General features: G+C 35.5%; 2 protein-coding genes across 2 annotated transcripts; one reads left to right on the top strand and one right to left on the bottom strand.

The window, feature by feature from the left end:
* Positions 1 to 818: 818 nt before the first annotated feature.
* On the bottom strand, positions 819 to 9,122 carry LOC123220708 (protein GFS12). The gene is given in 17 exon segments (XM_044643264.1): positions 819 to 1,190; positions 1,327 to 1,462; positions 2,146 to 2,219; positions 2,290 to 2,533; positions 2,639 to 2,949; positions 3,487 to 4,008; positions 4,129 to 4,240; positions 4,381 to 4,589; positions 5,055 to 5,117; positions 5,213 to 5,418; positions 5,510 to 5,582; positions 5,671 to 5,886; positions 5,972 to 6,299; positions 6,458 to 7,103; positions 7,106 to 8,562; positions 8,680 to 8,771; positions 8,857 to 9,122. Coding segments are annotated over 17 exon segments (4,995 nt in total). The 5' UTR covers positions 9,013 to 9,122; the 3' UTR covers positions 819 to 1,040.
* A 1,973-nt stretch (positions 9,123 to 11,095) lies between these two features.
* LOC123221055 (signal recognition particle 19 kDa protein) lies at positions 11,096 to 14,276 on the top strand. Its single transcript, XM_044643727.1, has 4 exons — positions 11,096 to 11,240; positions 11,381 to 11,572; positions 11,662 to 11,761; positions 13,978 to 14,276. Exons 2-4 carry the CDS (start codon positions 11,396 to 11,398, stop codon positions 14,109 to 14,111), a joined length of 411 nt encoding a protein of 136 aa, XP_044499662.1. The 5' UTR covers positions 11,096 to 11,240; positions 11,381 to 11,395; the 3' UTR covers positions 14,112 to 14,276.
* The last annotated feature ends 97 nt before the right edge of the window (positions 14,277 to 14,373 follow it).

Raw genomic sequence — 14,373 nt, 5'->3', positions numbered from 1 at the left:
ATAATAAATTGTTTTGTTAACTGATTAAATCAATCAAGACCCAAATTAGTCTTTTGATCGATTCAATTTTTGGATTATAGGCAAAAATATTAGTGCAAAATTGAATTATATAATGACATATCAATTAATATAACATTATACAGAGGTAAAACATTAATCTAATATGCGAATTAATGTCTTAATCAAACTCGATCTTAAATTGATTATTTTAAATTCGAGTTAAGATCAAACTGACTCTTATTTAAGTTAAAATCAACTCAAATCTACTCGTAATTTCAATGCGGCTAATTTCAATCATAGATATCAAAATATAAAAGATATATGGACACATAATTATAATGGAAAATTTAGGAAGTAATTATGAATTAGGGGGTTTTTCTTCTGAGATTGAAATGACATATAAATCAAATTACAAGTAGGGTTGAATTCAAACCGAATCCATTCAAGCTCGAGTTTAATCTTAGTTTGAACAAACCCGAAATGAGTCATCTCTATACAAACTCGCTCGACCTCAAGCCCGAACTCCAGTTAACACTTTTGAGCTCGAGTTGCTTGTCAAATTTGTGAATTAAAAATTTTGATACAAAACGACGTCGTTTCGGTCAATATATATTAAAACAACGTCATTTTAATAACGAGCTAATTAAAAACTCGAGTTTGAAATGAGCTGAGTTGAATTCGATCCAAGTTCGAGCTTTACTTTTACAAGCTCGAGCTCGAACTCGAGTCTATTATGCAAGTTCGGCTCGAATCCAACCCTGATTACAAGTGAAAAATATTGCCTATCTGCCTTAAAGGAAACAGATCCTTACCAATTGTTTGGCTATGAAAAAGGTGAATTGAAATTACATTTACCTTACAGTCTTGTTGCTGTGAGGAAGATGCATAAATAATTTTGTTAAAGAATCATACGTTAAGCCTATTTGTATATTCTTATTTACATCCATTTCTCTCTACCAACTTTAACTGAAAGATGGAAATAAGCTCAGAACTGAAATTTTCTCCCAGTCCCGCTCTAAGGTTGATCAATCAAGCCATTTCTAACAACAGATTCTTAGATAACCATCTTCCGTTCCAACAAGAAACAAGCGCGAGAAGGGTAGAATACTTATGCTTGACAACACTGACAAGTTTTTTGTTCCATGATCGGCCATATAGAGTTTCTGCGGTACAATTCGATGCTGCCCATCCTGATATAAAGTGCATTCACACAGTTAGACAAAAAAAGATCAAAAACACTATGCTAAGAGCATGCAAGGCTTTGCGATGCAGATAATATGCTCAAAGCAGGCAGTGAAAGAACTAAATATAATGTTGATTAAGTACCCCATCCGCGGACTTAGACAAAGAGGAAAGTCCAATCTTGTTCTTTGAAATTGAAATAACATCCTGGCCCCAAACAGAGAAACCAGATATTCCATCTGTATGTCCTTTGAAAACTAGGGGTTGTGATGGCCAATTCCTACAGGAAAGGTAAACCAATTGAAAGAGTCAGAAGGAAAAGTTCCATTCTTCTTTAAAATCCCTTCCTGTGATGAAAGTATTTTTTGGGCAAGAACCAGAATATAGTTGAGAAATTTTATCTGGAATAGTAAAACCAAACCAAAAGATTGGAAATGCCTAAGCCTAAAATGCCACATGAACAAGAAAAAGAAAGCCCACAAAGAAAGATTTAGATACATGAAACTATTGCATGATACACGAGGGATTCCCTGGTCTATACCAAAATCATTTAAGACAAAGTCAGACAATTACACTGAATAATGTTTCTTTCATTTCCTCTCTAAATTTTACACCATCACAATTACAAAGAGCTGTAAATAAAAAAAAAAGAATCCATTACTTATAATGGCCAAGAGAATGGCCCAAAAATTAAAAAAAAAAAGCAGACTTTAAAAGAGAAGGCATGAATGACAAGAGCCACAAATTCTGACCGTAAACAAACCTAGATAGAGCTAATTGACAAAAACTTATGTATCTAATCCCTAACAATTGTCATTAAAAATCTGATGAGTTGCATGTGTTTACAATGTAAAACGAATTCATTTCTGAAGCAACCGGAATGTCTCAAAGCTGAGATCATAGATACATGCATGTATAAGAATTCATAGAAGTTGAAATCACCAGAAAAGAAGTTTGCCTTACCTTCTCAAGTCCCAAATCCGCAATGTCTTGTCAAGGGAGCTAGAAACAAGCAAATGGTCCTCGGGTGCAGCCAACTACACACGCAAAAAGCTGATGAAACCCCAATTAAAATTAAAAATTGTCTTTTCTGCAAACCGTACATACCTTTGTCACATATCCATCATGAGCCCTCCAAGAAGCGATAACATTTCCACTCCTCACATCAAATAACCGACATTGACCAGAACTCAATCCAGCTGCAATCCATGATGATGAAGCAATAGCTCCACCAGCTTGCATTTTGCCTAACCCACATGAGCAAATAGCTGAGACAAGAGAAGGAAAACCTGATTCCGTAGATTCACCCCTCCATAAATGAAGCTTTTGGCCTTGGGCAATATCAATAAATCTGTTTCATATGAAGAAGAAACAAAAATTGAATTCCGTAAGAATTAACACTTTCTGTTATACACATTGGCTTGATGTAATACATCAATCAACAGTCAGCTTTAACCTGAGAGAACCATTTCCAGTGCCAACTACAAGCCTTTCATCACATGCTAAATGATGCAAACAAGTGTATAAGCTCCCATCAAATGCACTAGTCAATATTCCACTTGATAGAGTATTGGAATTCAGCATATTGACCTGATCAGCATTAATCTTTGAAACAGGAGATAACGGACTTCCAAGATGAGTAGAATCCATGGATGGTTCAGCAAATACCGATAAAAGCTTCCCCGTTTGGCTATTCCAAACATGTACAGTTCCATCACAGGATGCTATCCTTCCACTGGATGATAAGACACAAATGTCGTTTACAACCTAAAAGTTATACAACCAATTAGAACAATACATAAACCCCAAAGCCCAAAAACAATATCCAAAAATGTAGCAGAATTAGTCTTAGCAATTCTGAAGAAAAGTAGAAATACCCACTACCTTTAGTCATTCACGAAAAACTATCTTTACATGATAGGACTGGAAATATTATGAAACTGAAATTATACAAACCATAACAAATGATTACCAAAAAAACATAACAATAAAGAGTAAATACATATAGCGTACCATTCCGAGTATTCCTAAAAAAAATACATTCAAGCCCTTAATCTCAGTTACATGGCAATATATTTAGAAGCCAGTTCTCTCTTATGTCATAATAAATTCAAAGGGTGCTGCAACATCCATAACTAAGCAACCTTACCCTCGAGGCATGAATCTCGTCCTCATACAAAATGGTCAAATTCAACTTACATTTATATATTATGTGTGCTCTTTGTGTAATCATACTTGCTAAGACTAGTAAATCAGAATTCAGACTGCACATAGCAGTATAACATAATAATAGGATATACTGACCTCCTCATGACCATAATAGCCAGATACACAATTAATTCTAGTTAGTTCCCACTTTTGAACGGTTCCTTTGAATCCTGGACCAATGCCTGCAGTGAAAACTGTACACTCATCTTGGCAAACAGCTAAAGATCTTAAAGCTCCATGATGCGCACGGACTGATGATATAACAGATGCCCTGATCTTCCAAGTAAATTCATCTTTCAAACTCCCTACTCGCCCAACAAAGTCTGGCTCATCCCAACTAGCAACTGGATTAGGGAACCAAAACGAGGGTTCAAGTCTCATTAGGTTAGAGGTCACTTCATGCCTTTGAACGGAACTCTGATGAACATCATAAACCCATCTCTGAGGCATCAAGTTTTTGGCACTTCTACTTCCTTGGGATTGTGGAATTGACCACCCGACCCCATTAAGCAAAAGTTTGGCTGGATTATACTCAGAGCTTGAGCCCTTACTCATTAAAGGCCTCTTAGCAGCTGTGGTCTCTGAAGCAATTCGAGATGATTCTCCAGCATTTTCCCACTGAATCATAACAAATTCAGAAAAATGAGATGCAAAACCTTATTTGCATGGTAGTGTACATTACATGAATATTAAATGCAACAACCCAGACTAATCTAGGAAAATGAGAAGCCCATATACCTTCCAATTATGACATCGTAGAAGAAACTGCTCAAGAAGTAACCATGTGGCACAACACCGCCGAAGTTTTTCAATCCCAAGAAGAGATGCAAAGGAAGGATAAAGAAGCAACCTGCAAATGTACAAGCAAAATCAATATATGCCAAAAGCTTACAATAATAAATGATAACTTCCGGTCAAGAGATGGGAAGTATTATTGCAGTGCCAAAATAGGATTCTAAGCAAATGGTATGAAATTTCCCAAGCACTCACACAAGATCCCTCCAGCTTTCAATTTGAGACTCCCCATCGACTTTTGTTTTTGGAATCTTCAAGCTTCTTCCAAAAGAACCAGAACGGTTGACAGTTTCCTGTGAGAAAGCAAGCTCATCAAATAGTTCCTTTAGTCGTGGAAGAACATGCAATGCTGTCAACTCTGGTCCAATCCGCTGACAAATTGTCGTGAGAGCAGTAGCAGCAACCTTGACAACAGAGGGTATAATATATTAGTTTAAACTTCACAATTTCTTTGCTCCCATGGGAAACACACAAAATAATTTTATCACAGGACTGATATGAAAATGGTTGACATAAGAAACAGAAAATTGAATCAGTTTTTACAGAATGGTTTAATAAGTCAATTATCTATGCCAAAATTAGGACAGTTGCACCAGGTGCATATGGAAGCTCCTTAAAAGGTATATGCTTCATGTGGTTTCATGTTGGCAGCAGTGTGTTTGGTGCCTCATTAGAGACAAATAAACCTACTTGCATCAGGTAAGTCTCAGATTAATAACTAAAAAACTTCATATTGCCAACACTTTAAGATGCGTTTTCAAATAACAATTCATTATTGATTTGTTTGCAGTGGTATTTCAATGTCATGAAGAGAAAAACCCCACATTACAGCAGAACAAGGAAATAAACGAAAACAGAAGTTTGAAAACCTGAAGCGCCGCAATTTCCAAACTTGTATGCATAAGAACTGCAACATACAGGCAGCTTTGATCCTGCATAATCATACAGGATGAACTTTAAATCTTAAACATTGTTAACAGTTGCTAACTTAAAGAAAATTAAGATGGAACTAAAAATAAAAAAATACCTCAATGAGCTCCTTTACAACCACCTCTCTCGGCAAGAAGGCAACTAGACCATCTACTGTCATTAGACAATCAATAAGGCATAAAGTTCCCCAGCTCTGTATTGGCTCGGACTTATTTGTGAATGAAACATTAAGACAGGAACGAGCAACATATTTTAGCAGTGGCAGCATTTGCCTGACAATAAAGGTCTCCCCCAAAAGGCCACCTGTAAAGTCAAAACATTGGAGCAGCTTAGAAGATGAACTTGAAATTTCCACAAAAGACATCAGACCCACAATCAAATGAACTGAAAATACCAATTCTAACCAGCACATCAATTCCATCAGGACAGATTCCTCTCCCAAAGCATTGAATTAGAGGGAGGATTGTCTGCATTGAACCTCAAAAATCAGTGCATTATAAACATAAAAAGAAATTCCATGTGTATACATATGCATAGCTGTGCTTTATGTTTAACCTGATGAACTGTTATTGGTACACCAAGCTCTTCACTAGAGCCAATAAGCAGCACAGAAGCAGCAGAAGCCGAGATTTTATGAGGAGCAACATACAAATTTGATATGACCAGAGGATGTATTGTTTCCAGATATGCTTGCTTACCAACCCTCTTCCATATCTCTCGCACAAATGAGTCTTGAAGAAGAGAGACCTTCAGATGTGAATAACCTGTAGTCTGAAACCAGTGACTTGATGAGCAGGAATTCAGAACAAAAGCCCTATAAAGATGAGAATGTTAAAAAATAAAGTTCATGACTTGCCTGTAAAATCTTCTGGATAGTAGGCAAAATCATTGTCTCCACAGCTTTTGGTGTCAAGCATTTTATGAACTCTTTCAGCAGTATGTAAGCCCATTCAGCTTCAGTATCTGATAAAGGAGTCAATACAAGAGGTAAACAGTAGGGAGCACACATTTCAGCTGCAAATGTTCCCATTGCTTTCAAGGCTCCTTGTTTTGCAAAATTTGCAGCGTAACGAAGACGAGATCCATTTTTTGCTATGATCTGAAGTGGGGCGATAAACAAGTAGGATGACTTGACTGTTGTTGGAAAATATGGAGATTCCAGAAGACTTTTGGCAGATAGTCTCCTAATAAATTTATGTAAACAGAAATAAAATAATGTTCTGACATGTACTTTAATAATTAGCCATACCAGATAAATATGCAAATGAAGTAAAGAAGACATAAAAGAATAACCTTGAAGCCTAATTCTACATCTAGTATCATTAATATAATAAGCATGTACCTTGACCAGTCTTTTTCAATACATGCTTCAACAAGTAATTTTGTGTCAGGAGGAAGTTCCTGCAACACACCAGGTAAGACACCAATTTCCAAGTACACTGTCAATGAAGTTGAATCAAAAAGTGGCCTTTGCAAATGTAGCTCTGCCAAGAGACAACCAATGGAAAATATATCCTTCGCAATATCTTCAGATAAAATCCTTGAATGAGATGACTTTTCCCTCCAACGAAGTAACTCCTGATATTCCATGGAAGCTGTGTCTTCAGCTTCAATATGCTCAAGAAGATAATCCAAACTGATATCAAATGGCACCACATGTTGATTGTCAACAGAAAATGAACTGGAACTACTTCCTTTGACAATCTCACTTGAAAAACCATTTTCTGGAAAGATGTGCATTGCTGAGTCATCTTGATGATAATTATACAGAGGACTCAAATGTCGGGCATGTTCAGAAAAAGCAGATGCCTCTTCTAACTCTTGTAAATTGGCAGCTTCAAAGAGAATAGAATTTTTGTTATCTACTTTATTAACTTGGCACCAAAATCTAGCTGATTCACTGTTACTAGACTGTTTCTTCCAGGTTGTGCTTTGACGTGCAGGGTGTGGTAGAGTGAAAAGCTGACGGCGTCCAACCGACTTCGGTTTGTTGGCTCAGATGAAGACAACATGACGTTCTTGGCAGAAACAGCTGCCTGCCCTGACATTTTGTACCCAAAGGTGATATCTATCCAATGATGAATTTGGCTTGAGACCCGATGGCTTTCCAAAGCTTCACGATGAAATTGTATAAATTCCTCAGGACTACCAGCCCATGAAGGTACAGCCAAATCAGTCATACCCGAGTGTACAGAATAAAAAATTTGGGGATCACAGAAAAATTCTGGGATGCACTCATCAGGAGTCCACTGGTAAAGTCTTTGCATGGTAGAAGGATACTCATTTGGTTCATAAACAGAACGCACAGCTGTACGCAGAACACTCAAAGGTAGCCTCCTAGCTTTATAACTGCATACAGCCAGTTCTGAAAGGCACTCATCTGATACATGATGAGGAATCTCAGAAGTTGAATAGGTGAAGTCCAACTGTTCATCTCCTTTTGCTAACCTCCATTTGCTTTTGCTTAAATCTCGCCATCCTGAGTCAGAATTCTCCTCAGGTTTCATGCTAAAATCTATCACCCATGGCATTACAGTATGAAATGTGTAGTCCCCCCACCTTCTTCCAGCTAATCTATTTAAGAATAGTAGATACTCAAAATTACTTAACTCTCCTCTCCACCATCGATCAAACTGAAAGTGCCAGTCCATAGGTGGGGAAAGCTTCAAATCAGCGTAAAGTCCTCGAGAAGAACAACCCTCAATGCAGCAACCCATAAGTGAGGAAGTAGAATTAGTGCCTCTGCCTTCTCTAGAGCTTAAATTGAATCCTAACAAAGGCTTATCATAAACACACAGCCAAGACCAGCACAACTCAGTCAACATGACATTGGCTGGACATATACTGCCATGGGCAACACCTAAACCATGCAAATAAGCTATGGCAGACAGCAACTGATACATTAAAAACTTTATATGCCACTCAGATTTTAAGGCACAGGGGCTAAAATGAAGAATATTTTCCAAGGTATATGGAGTTTTTGGAAGCACTAAATTAATATAACCAGATGTTTTAATCAACCCGATAACTGGAGATATGTTTGGATGCCTCAGGCAACCAGGGATGCTACTCTCATCAAATGACGGCATCCCAAGTAGATTTATAAAATTTACACTATCTCGCCCTGAAGCTTTCCCTTCAATGAGTAGACTAAGAGAACACAACACATGATCCTCAAGACACCCAGACAAAAAATCAGAAGCAAACTCTTCAAAAGCAGAGTAAGAACAAACACCAACATGAGAAACTGGAAACAATGCAGTGATTGTTCTTAAGCAAGAGAATCTCCTAGAATGGTTACACATCAAAACTCCATATCCTACTCCATCCACAGAAAATTTCCCACCCCAATTTGACAAATTCTGTGTTTTATGAGATAATAAATTCCGTGAAGTTGTTTGGTCGTCATCATCACCACTTCCATTAGTTTCCAAAGCATATTCATCACTACAAAAGGAAAGACAAAACTCTGACAGTCACACATCATTTTTAGAAAACTTTTAATTAATTTTTCCTAATCAAGACAATTCTGAAGCTAATTATGAAGATTAAAAATAATCTTACACGTATTTGGTGAGACAATCGTCTTGATGGCTGGGGACATACACCAGAATGAACTGAGAAGCGGAAGAAGGCTCGCCATTAGAATTCGACATCTGGAGGAATGATAAAATATTAAAATTAAAGGCAAATACTTGTAGATTGATTGATCATTAGAAAGAGAAGAAAGAAGTTTAAAACCTGAACAACGGCGGAGGAGGCGAAGGGGAGAGGAGAATGAGAGAAGCCATAAGAAAAAATTAGTTGATCGGAAAAATCCGATTTTATTCGATGATGAAGACACTGGAAACAGAGTTGTATTCTTTCTTTTTCTTCTTCTTCTTCTTCCATTTTCATTAATTCAATTTCCCTCCATTTTCAACTCTGTAATTTAGGGGAATTGAGATTGTCGTTGCAGGTGACAGCCACGTAATAGTATTGGTCCGGAGGAGGGGCAGATTTGTAAACCTGATAAAAAAATATTTCCCCTTTTTGAGTCAAATGGTTTTCTTGTGCTGTGATGTAATAAGGGTTAATAACAAAATTACCATAAAATTTCTAAATAACAAGAGTGGATATTATGTATGACAAATCCGAATAAAAGCCTTTAAGAGTGGTTTGAATAGCAAAGATTCAATAATTTGAGATTAATAAATTAAAAATTAAATTTGATTTAAAATTAATTTAACTTTAAATTCAGATTTTAATATTAGATGGATTTAAACTAGATCTATTATTGGTATTTTATTTGGTTTTTTTATAATAAAAATAAAACCCCTTTTACTTTGTATTTGCTTTGTCTATAATACTAATATCTTTGCACACATTTTATTTATATTCAAATTAGTATTAATTATAAATATGTATAAAAAGAACCATGTATGTCAAAAGAAGATATTACTAAAGAAAAAGCAATATTTTTTTAACCCTTCCTTGATACATAAATTATAGTTTTTCACCAATATTCTACTTGTCTAACATAGCAAAATCATCATTTTTATTTTTTTAAAAATTTAAAAAATGAAAAAGAAATTAAATTCTCTGCCCATAATTGGACCAAACTTAAATGATATATATATATATATATATATATATATATATATGGATTTATTTTAGTTTTAAAATATGAGGATGTATGGTCAAAGAGACTAGAGGGTTGATGATTGTGAAAATTGAAAGAATTGTGAGTAAAAGATGGATAATCATAATGATAAAAATAAAGTGATTAAATAAATTAGCTAAACAAAACTAGATAATATTTATACAATTTTAAAATGATTATATATAGATATGGACAACAATAAATAAATGAGTTTTGACAATTATTAAGACCAAACGACTATTTCCCACCCAAGGTATGCTACAATCTCAAGTTTCTATCCTTTAACTATAAAAATACCAAACACCCACCTATGACCGGTTAAATTTAACAAAACTCTAACATCTAAAAATTTAATCTCATTTTCCCCTTAAAAGTTTAAAAACTAATATTTTTTTCCTAAGCTAAGTTTGAAAAAATCGCATTTCCCCCCTAAGGTTTATTTCCAAACCCTTTCACTTTCTCCGAGGCCATCGTCGGCTGTTTTCCCCTCCCGACGGTTTTTCTTCTACCGACGGCCCCCCTCAACTCCACCCAAACCTATCCGGCGCAGAGAGACGTCGTTTGGGAAGAGAAATCGTCTTCTCAGACAATGAAGATAAGATCGATCGATCTCGTCTTCATCATCTGGGAAGAGAAATCGTCTTCTCAGATGACGAAGACAAGATCGATTGATCTCGTCTTCGTCGTCTAGGAAGACGATCGCCTTCCCAGATGAAGACGACTCGTCTTCCCAGAGGACGACGAGTCGTCTCGTCTTCGTCTGTGGAGACGATCGTCATCCCAGACGACAACGACTGGGAAGATGAAGAACTTCGTCCGACGAAGTTCTTTGTCTTCCACGACTTTTTTCGACCTCGATCGGGAGTCCAAATAGGAGGAAAGAGATCGCCGGAAGGAGAGGATGCTTCGGAAGGGAGAGGTCGTCGACAATGGAGCCGGAGATGTCGTCAGAGATTTCAAAACGAAACCCTAAAGTGAAACTGTGATTTTTTAAAACTTAGGTTGAGGGAAAATTTTAGTTTTTAAAGTTTAAGGGGGCAAAAGTATATTCTATTTTAGTTTATTTTTAATATTATAGAGAAAATAAAAATTTTACCCTTACCACCGTTAGGGTTTCGTTAAATTTAACCAGCCGTAGAGGTTTCGTTAATTAGCCTAATGGGTGGTTTGATGTTTCCATAGTTAGGGTGGGTGTTTGGAAATAGTTAAGTTGGGTGGGAAATAGATCTACCAATTCAAATCTAATTGTTTACTCATCCAATACTTGCTTACTTAAAAAATTTTTTTTTAATATCAAGTTAGTCTAATTTTCAAGTTTATCTAATTTTTATGCCCGGAACCGGCCTTTTAAACACCTTGCTCGAACCGCCTGCTGAAACCCGGCCCTTCAGACTGAAACAATAAAAATAAATTCTGAATTTTGGCTTCTCGTTTTGACGCAGGTTGACTGCGACGAATTACAGACGATCAAGGGTTTCCTCGGGTATTGATTTCTATTTGAAAGCTTATCGTATTTGAAGATATCTAAGCTCCTCTGATCTGTCTTTTATGCATTTTTGTATTTTTCAAATTGCATGTTCACATTCTGATCCGTTGTATTCAATTACGTTTCGATTTGTGTAGATTTTGGTCGGGGAGATGGATGGTAATGTGGCTGATATTAAGAAATGGGTCGTGATATATCCAGTTTACTTGAACTCTAAGAAAACGATAGCCGAAGGGAGGCGAATTAGCGTGAGCAAAGCATGTGAAAACCCTAATTGTGTTGAGATTGGAGATTGCTGTAACTATCTTAAAATCCCGTATGCAATTGAGGTTTGCTATTTAATGAATTCCCATTCACTTCCCATTATGTCATTGGATTTTATTTAGTTTTAATTGATTTGAGTGTTTTATTGTTAAAGATTGATAAGGCGTATCCTAGGGATTTCATGCAAAGAGGGAGAGTGAGGGTGAAACTGAAGAAGGAAGATGGGACTTTCTACAATCCAGCTGTTACTTGCAGTAAGTGTAGTTTACTGTGTTTTGGCTATTGTTCTGCTCTTCTTTTGGGTCAATGATTTTCTTATATCCTGCCTGAATAGAAATACTTATGAATGATTGGTGAAGACGTGGCTGTGTTTTTTGACTTGATTGGTTGCTAGCATAAAGCTGTAGTTTCAAAATACAATATAAACTATTTGCAATAAAAATTAGTACTAAGATACTAATAATGAGGTGTTACTACGTGATTTGATGCTTTTGAATTAGAGATAAAGTAAAACTCTATCACAAAATGACACATCATGATTAGTACATAAATTAGTACTTATTGTTAATGCAAGTAGGTTTACACATCAAAAGATTTTGTTAAATTAGTTGTGAATAATGAGCTTATGTTTTCTCCCTAATAAAACTATGTACACTTACAATGAATATCAATTTGGTTACTAATGATAATATTTCACTGTGTGATTGTGTGATTTTGAATTAAAAATAAAGTAATATCTAATCGCATAGTGATATATTATTATTGGTACCCAAATGATTATTTATTATAAGTGTACATAACATAACTTGGAAGTGTTTTTACTCTGTAGTGTTTGTGTTTTGTGCCTTTGCATCAACAGACTGTTAAATAATTGATACCTCAAATTATAGATTTGATGAGTCTTTATCCTATGCCTGTCAGTGTTTTATTGAGGACAATTTTTAGAATACCGGGTGCATTTTTATGGAATCTATTAACTTTCCATCAACTCAATAAGCAAGTTGTTGGTAAATGCGACTAAGAAGTCACGAAGGTAATGGTAGCGTCTAAACTTAGAAGCTGGCTCAAGTAAGTGATTAATAACATTTAGATTGCGGGAGTTAATGGTGTTGAAAATATAGAGTTCTCAGGAAGGGACTAGGCATTAGTAATTTTATCTTGGCACAGATATAAGCCTGTTTTTTTACTTTTCTGTCATTGAATTTCTTTAAGGCATCATATTATGAGGTTCGGTAGCTGGGTTTCTGCAACTGGCAATTGTATTTTTCTCCTGAAAAGGCCTTTGCTGGAATTCTTTAACTCTTTCCTTAAAAACTTAAACTTTCATTGTGATAATTTTCCATCTATCTCACATTTTAGATGTGCAAGTGTTCTAAGATTACTAAATCCAGAAACCTCATCACGTGGGCAGGCTATTACCACCGGTGAAAATCTCTTTCTAACTTTTGCTGTCTTCTTTTTATTGTTTCATTTGATGTTATGATTGCCTCTTTCCATAAATACTAAACAGCATATCTCCTAAAAGACCTGATTCTAGTGGTTATTTTAGATTATATTCAGAATATAGAGATGTGAGTTTTAATTTTTACCTGTATAAGTTAGATTTTAGTTTTCCTAATTAGGTTCTTATTATCTCCCTTTTTTCCTTTTTCTTTCTTGTTTACATTTTTTCTGGTCTTGCATCACCCAAGCTCTTAATTTTTAGCTGTAAAAGTTAAATTTTAGTTTTCCTATTTAGGTTCTTATTCTCTCCCTTTTTTCCCTTTTCTATCTTATTTACATTTTTTTTTTTTTTTGGTCATGCATCACCCAGACTCTTCTACTCTTTTTTTTGTGCTCATAGATATGATCTCACTCCTTGAACAAGTAATTTTAGTATGTTTTTTAACTTTCATCAGTGAAGCTTTGAAAGAAGTTGCTTAATGGTAAAATATTTAGATGCATAATCTTCAAATTTGTTTCTCTCTGTACTACAAGTGATCTGGAAATTAATATATTATTCTTGTTTTTTCAGAAGAATAATGAGGAGGAAATGTCTCGTTGTCCTTGAACTTTCTTTTTTTAAATATTAAATTGAAAATTTATTAAATATTTCAATGAAATAACATGTTTGGTGATATAGTATTTCTGACAGAAGAATTGCTTAAGAGGTTGTTGTTTTTAGCTTAGGAGACCTTCCAGTTCAGATATATGATGCTAGTATTAACATTTACATCACTCTTTCTCCCGGATAGAACTATACAGAACAATCCTGTAGAAGAAGAAGCTGAGTTATGGGGATGCATCTTAATGATAATGCTTTCTTCCTTCAATAACAAAGAGAATATTTTTGCTGAATTGGTTGAACTGACTTATAGCACATCTGGACTGAACAAACGATATCTCTGTTTGTCAGTGTGTATCAAAATAGCACAAGAAACTATCTCATGGACGACTTTGTTTGACTTTGATATGACTAACTATATTGCAGGAAAACAGCTGATGCTTCATGTTGCAGAGTTGGTACCTAGACATCCTGGTAGAACTAAGAAGCAGGAGCCAGCATCCACATTGACAACTGCTGGACCTTCCAAATCTGGGAAAGGTGGAAAAAAGAAGAGATAAATATATCAAAATGTTTCCTCTTTGATGTTCAATTCTGGTCAGCGTTGGCTGTTACATGTTGGTTGTTTTACCTTAGTTGCGTTAGACGATATTGTGTTTTTGAAGTATAAGATAGACAATATGTGTTGCATCTCCCTTTTACCTTTAATGTTTTTTTCAATAGAATTAGATTTTGAGTTGGTGTTTGTAGTTTAGAAATTTACTAGATGAGAACATAATTTCACAAAATTTGAGTTCACTTTCTATTTACTATAGAGCTATG

Source organism: Mangifera indica, chromosome 7 (assembly GCF_011075055.1).
Source record: "Mangifera indica cultivar Alphonso chromosome 7, CATAS_Mindica_2.1, whole genome shotgun sequence".
Classification (NCBI taxonomy): Eukaryota; Viridiplantae; Streptophyta; class Magnoliopsida; order Sapindales; family Anacardiaceae; genus Mangifera; species Mangifera indica.
Note: the sequence above shows the minus strand (reverse complement) of the source record. Positions and strands in the feature narration are given on the sequence as shown.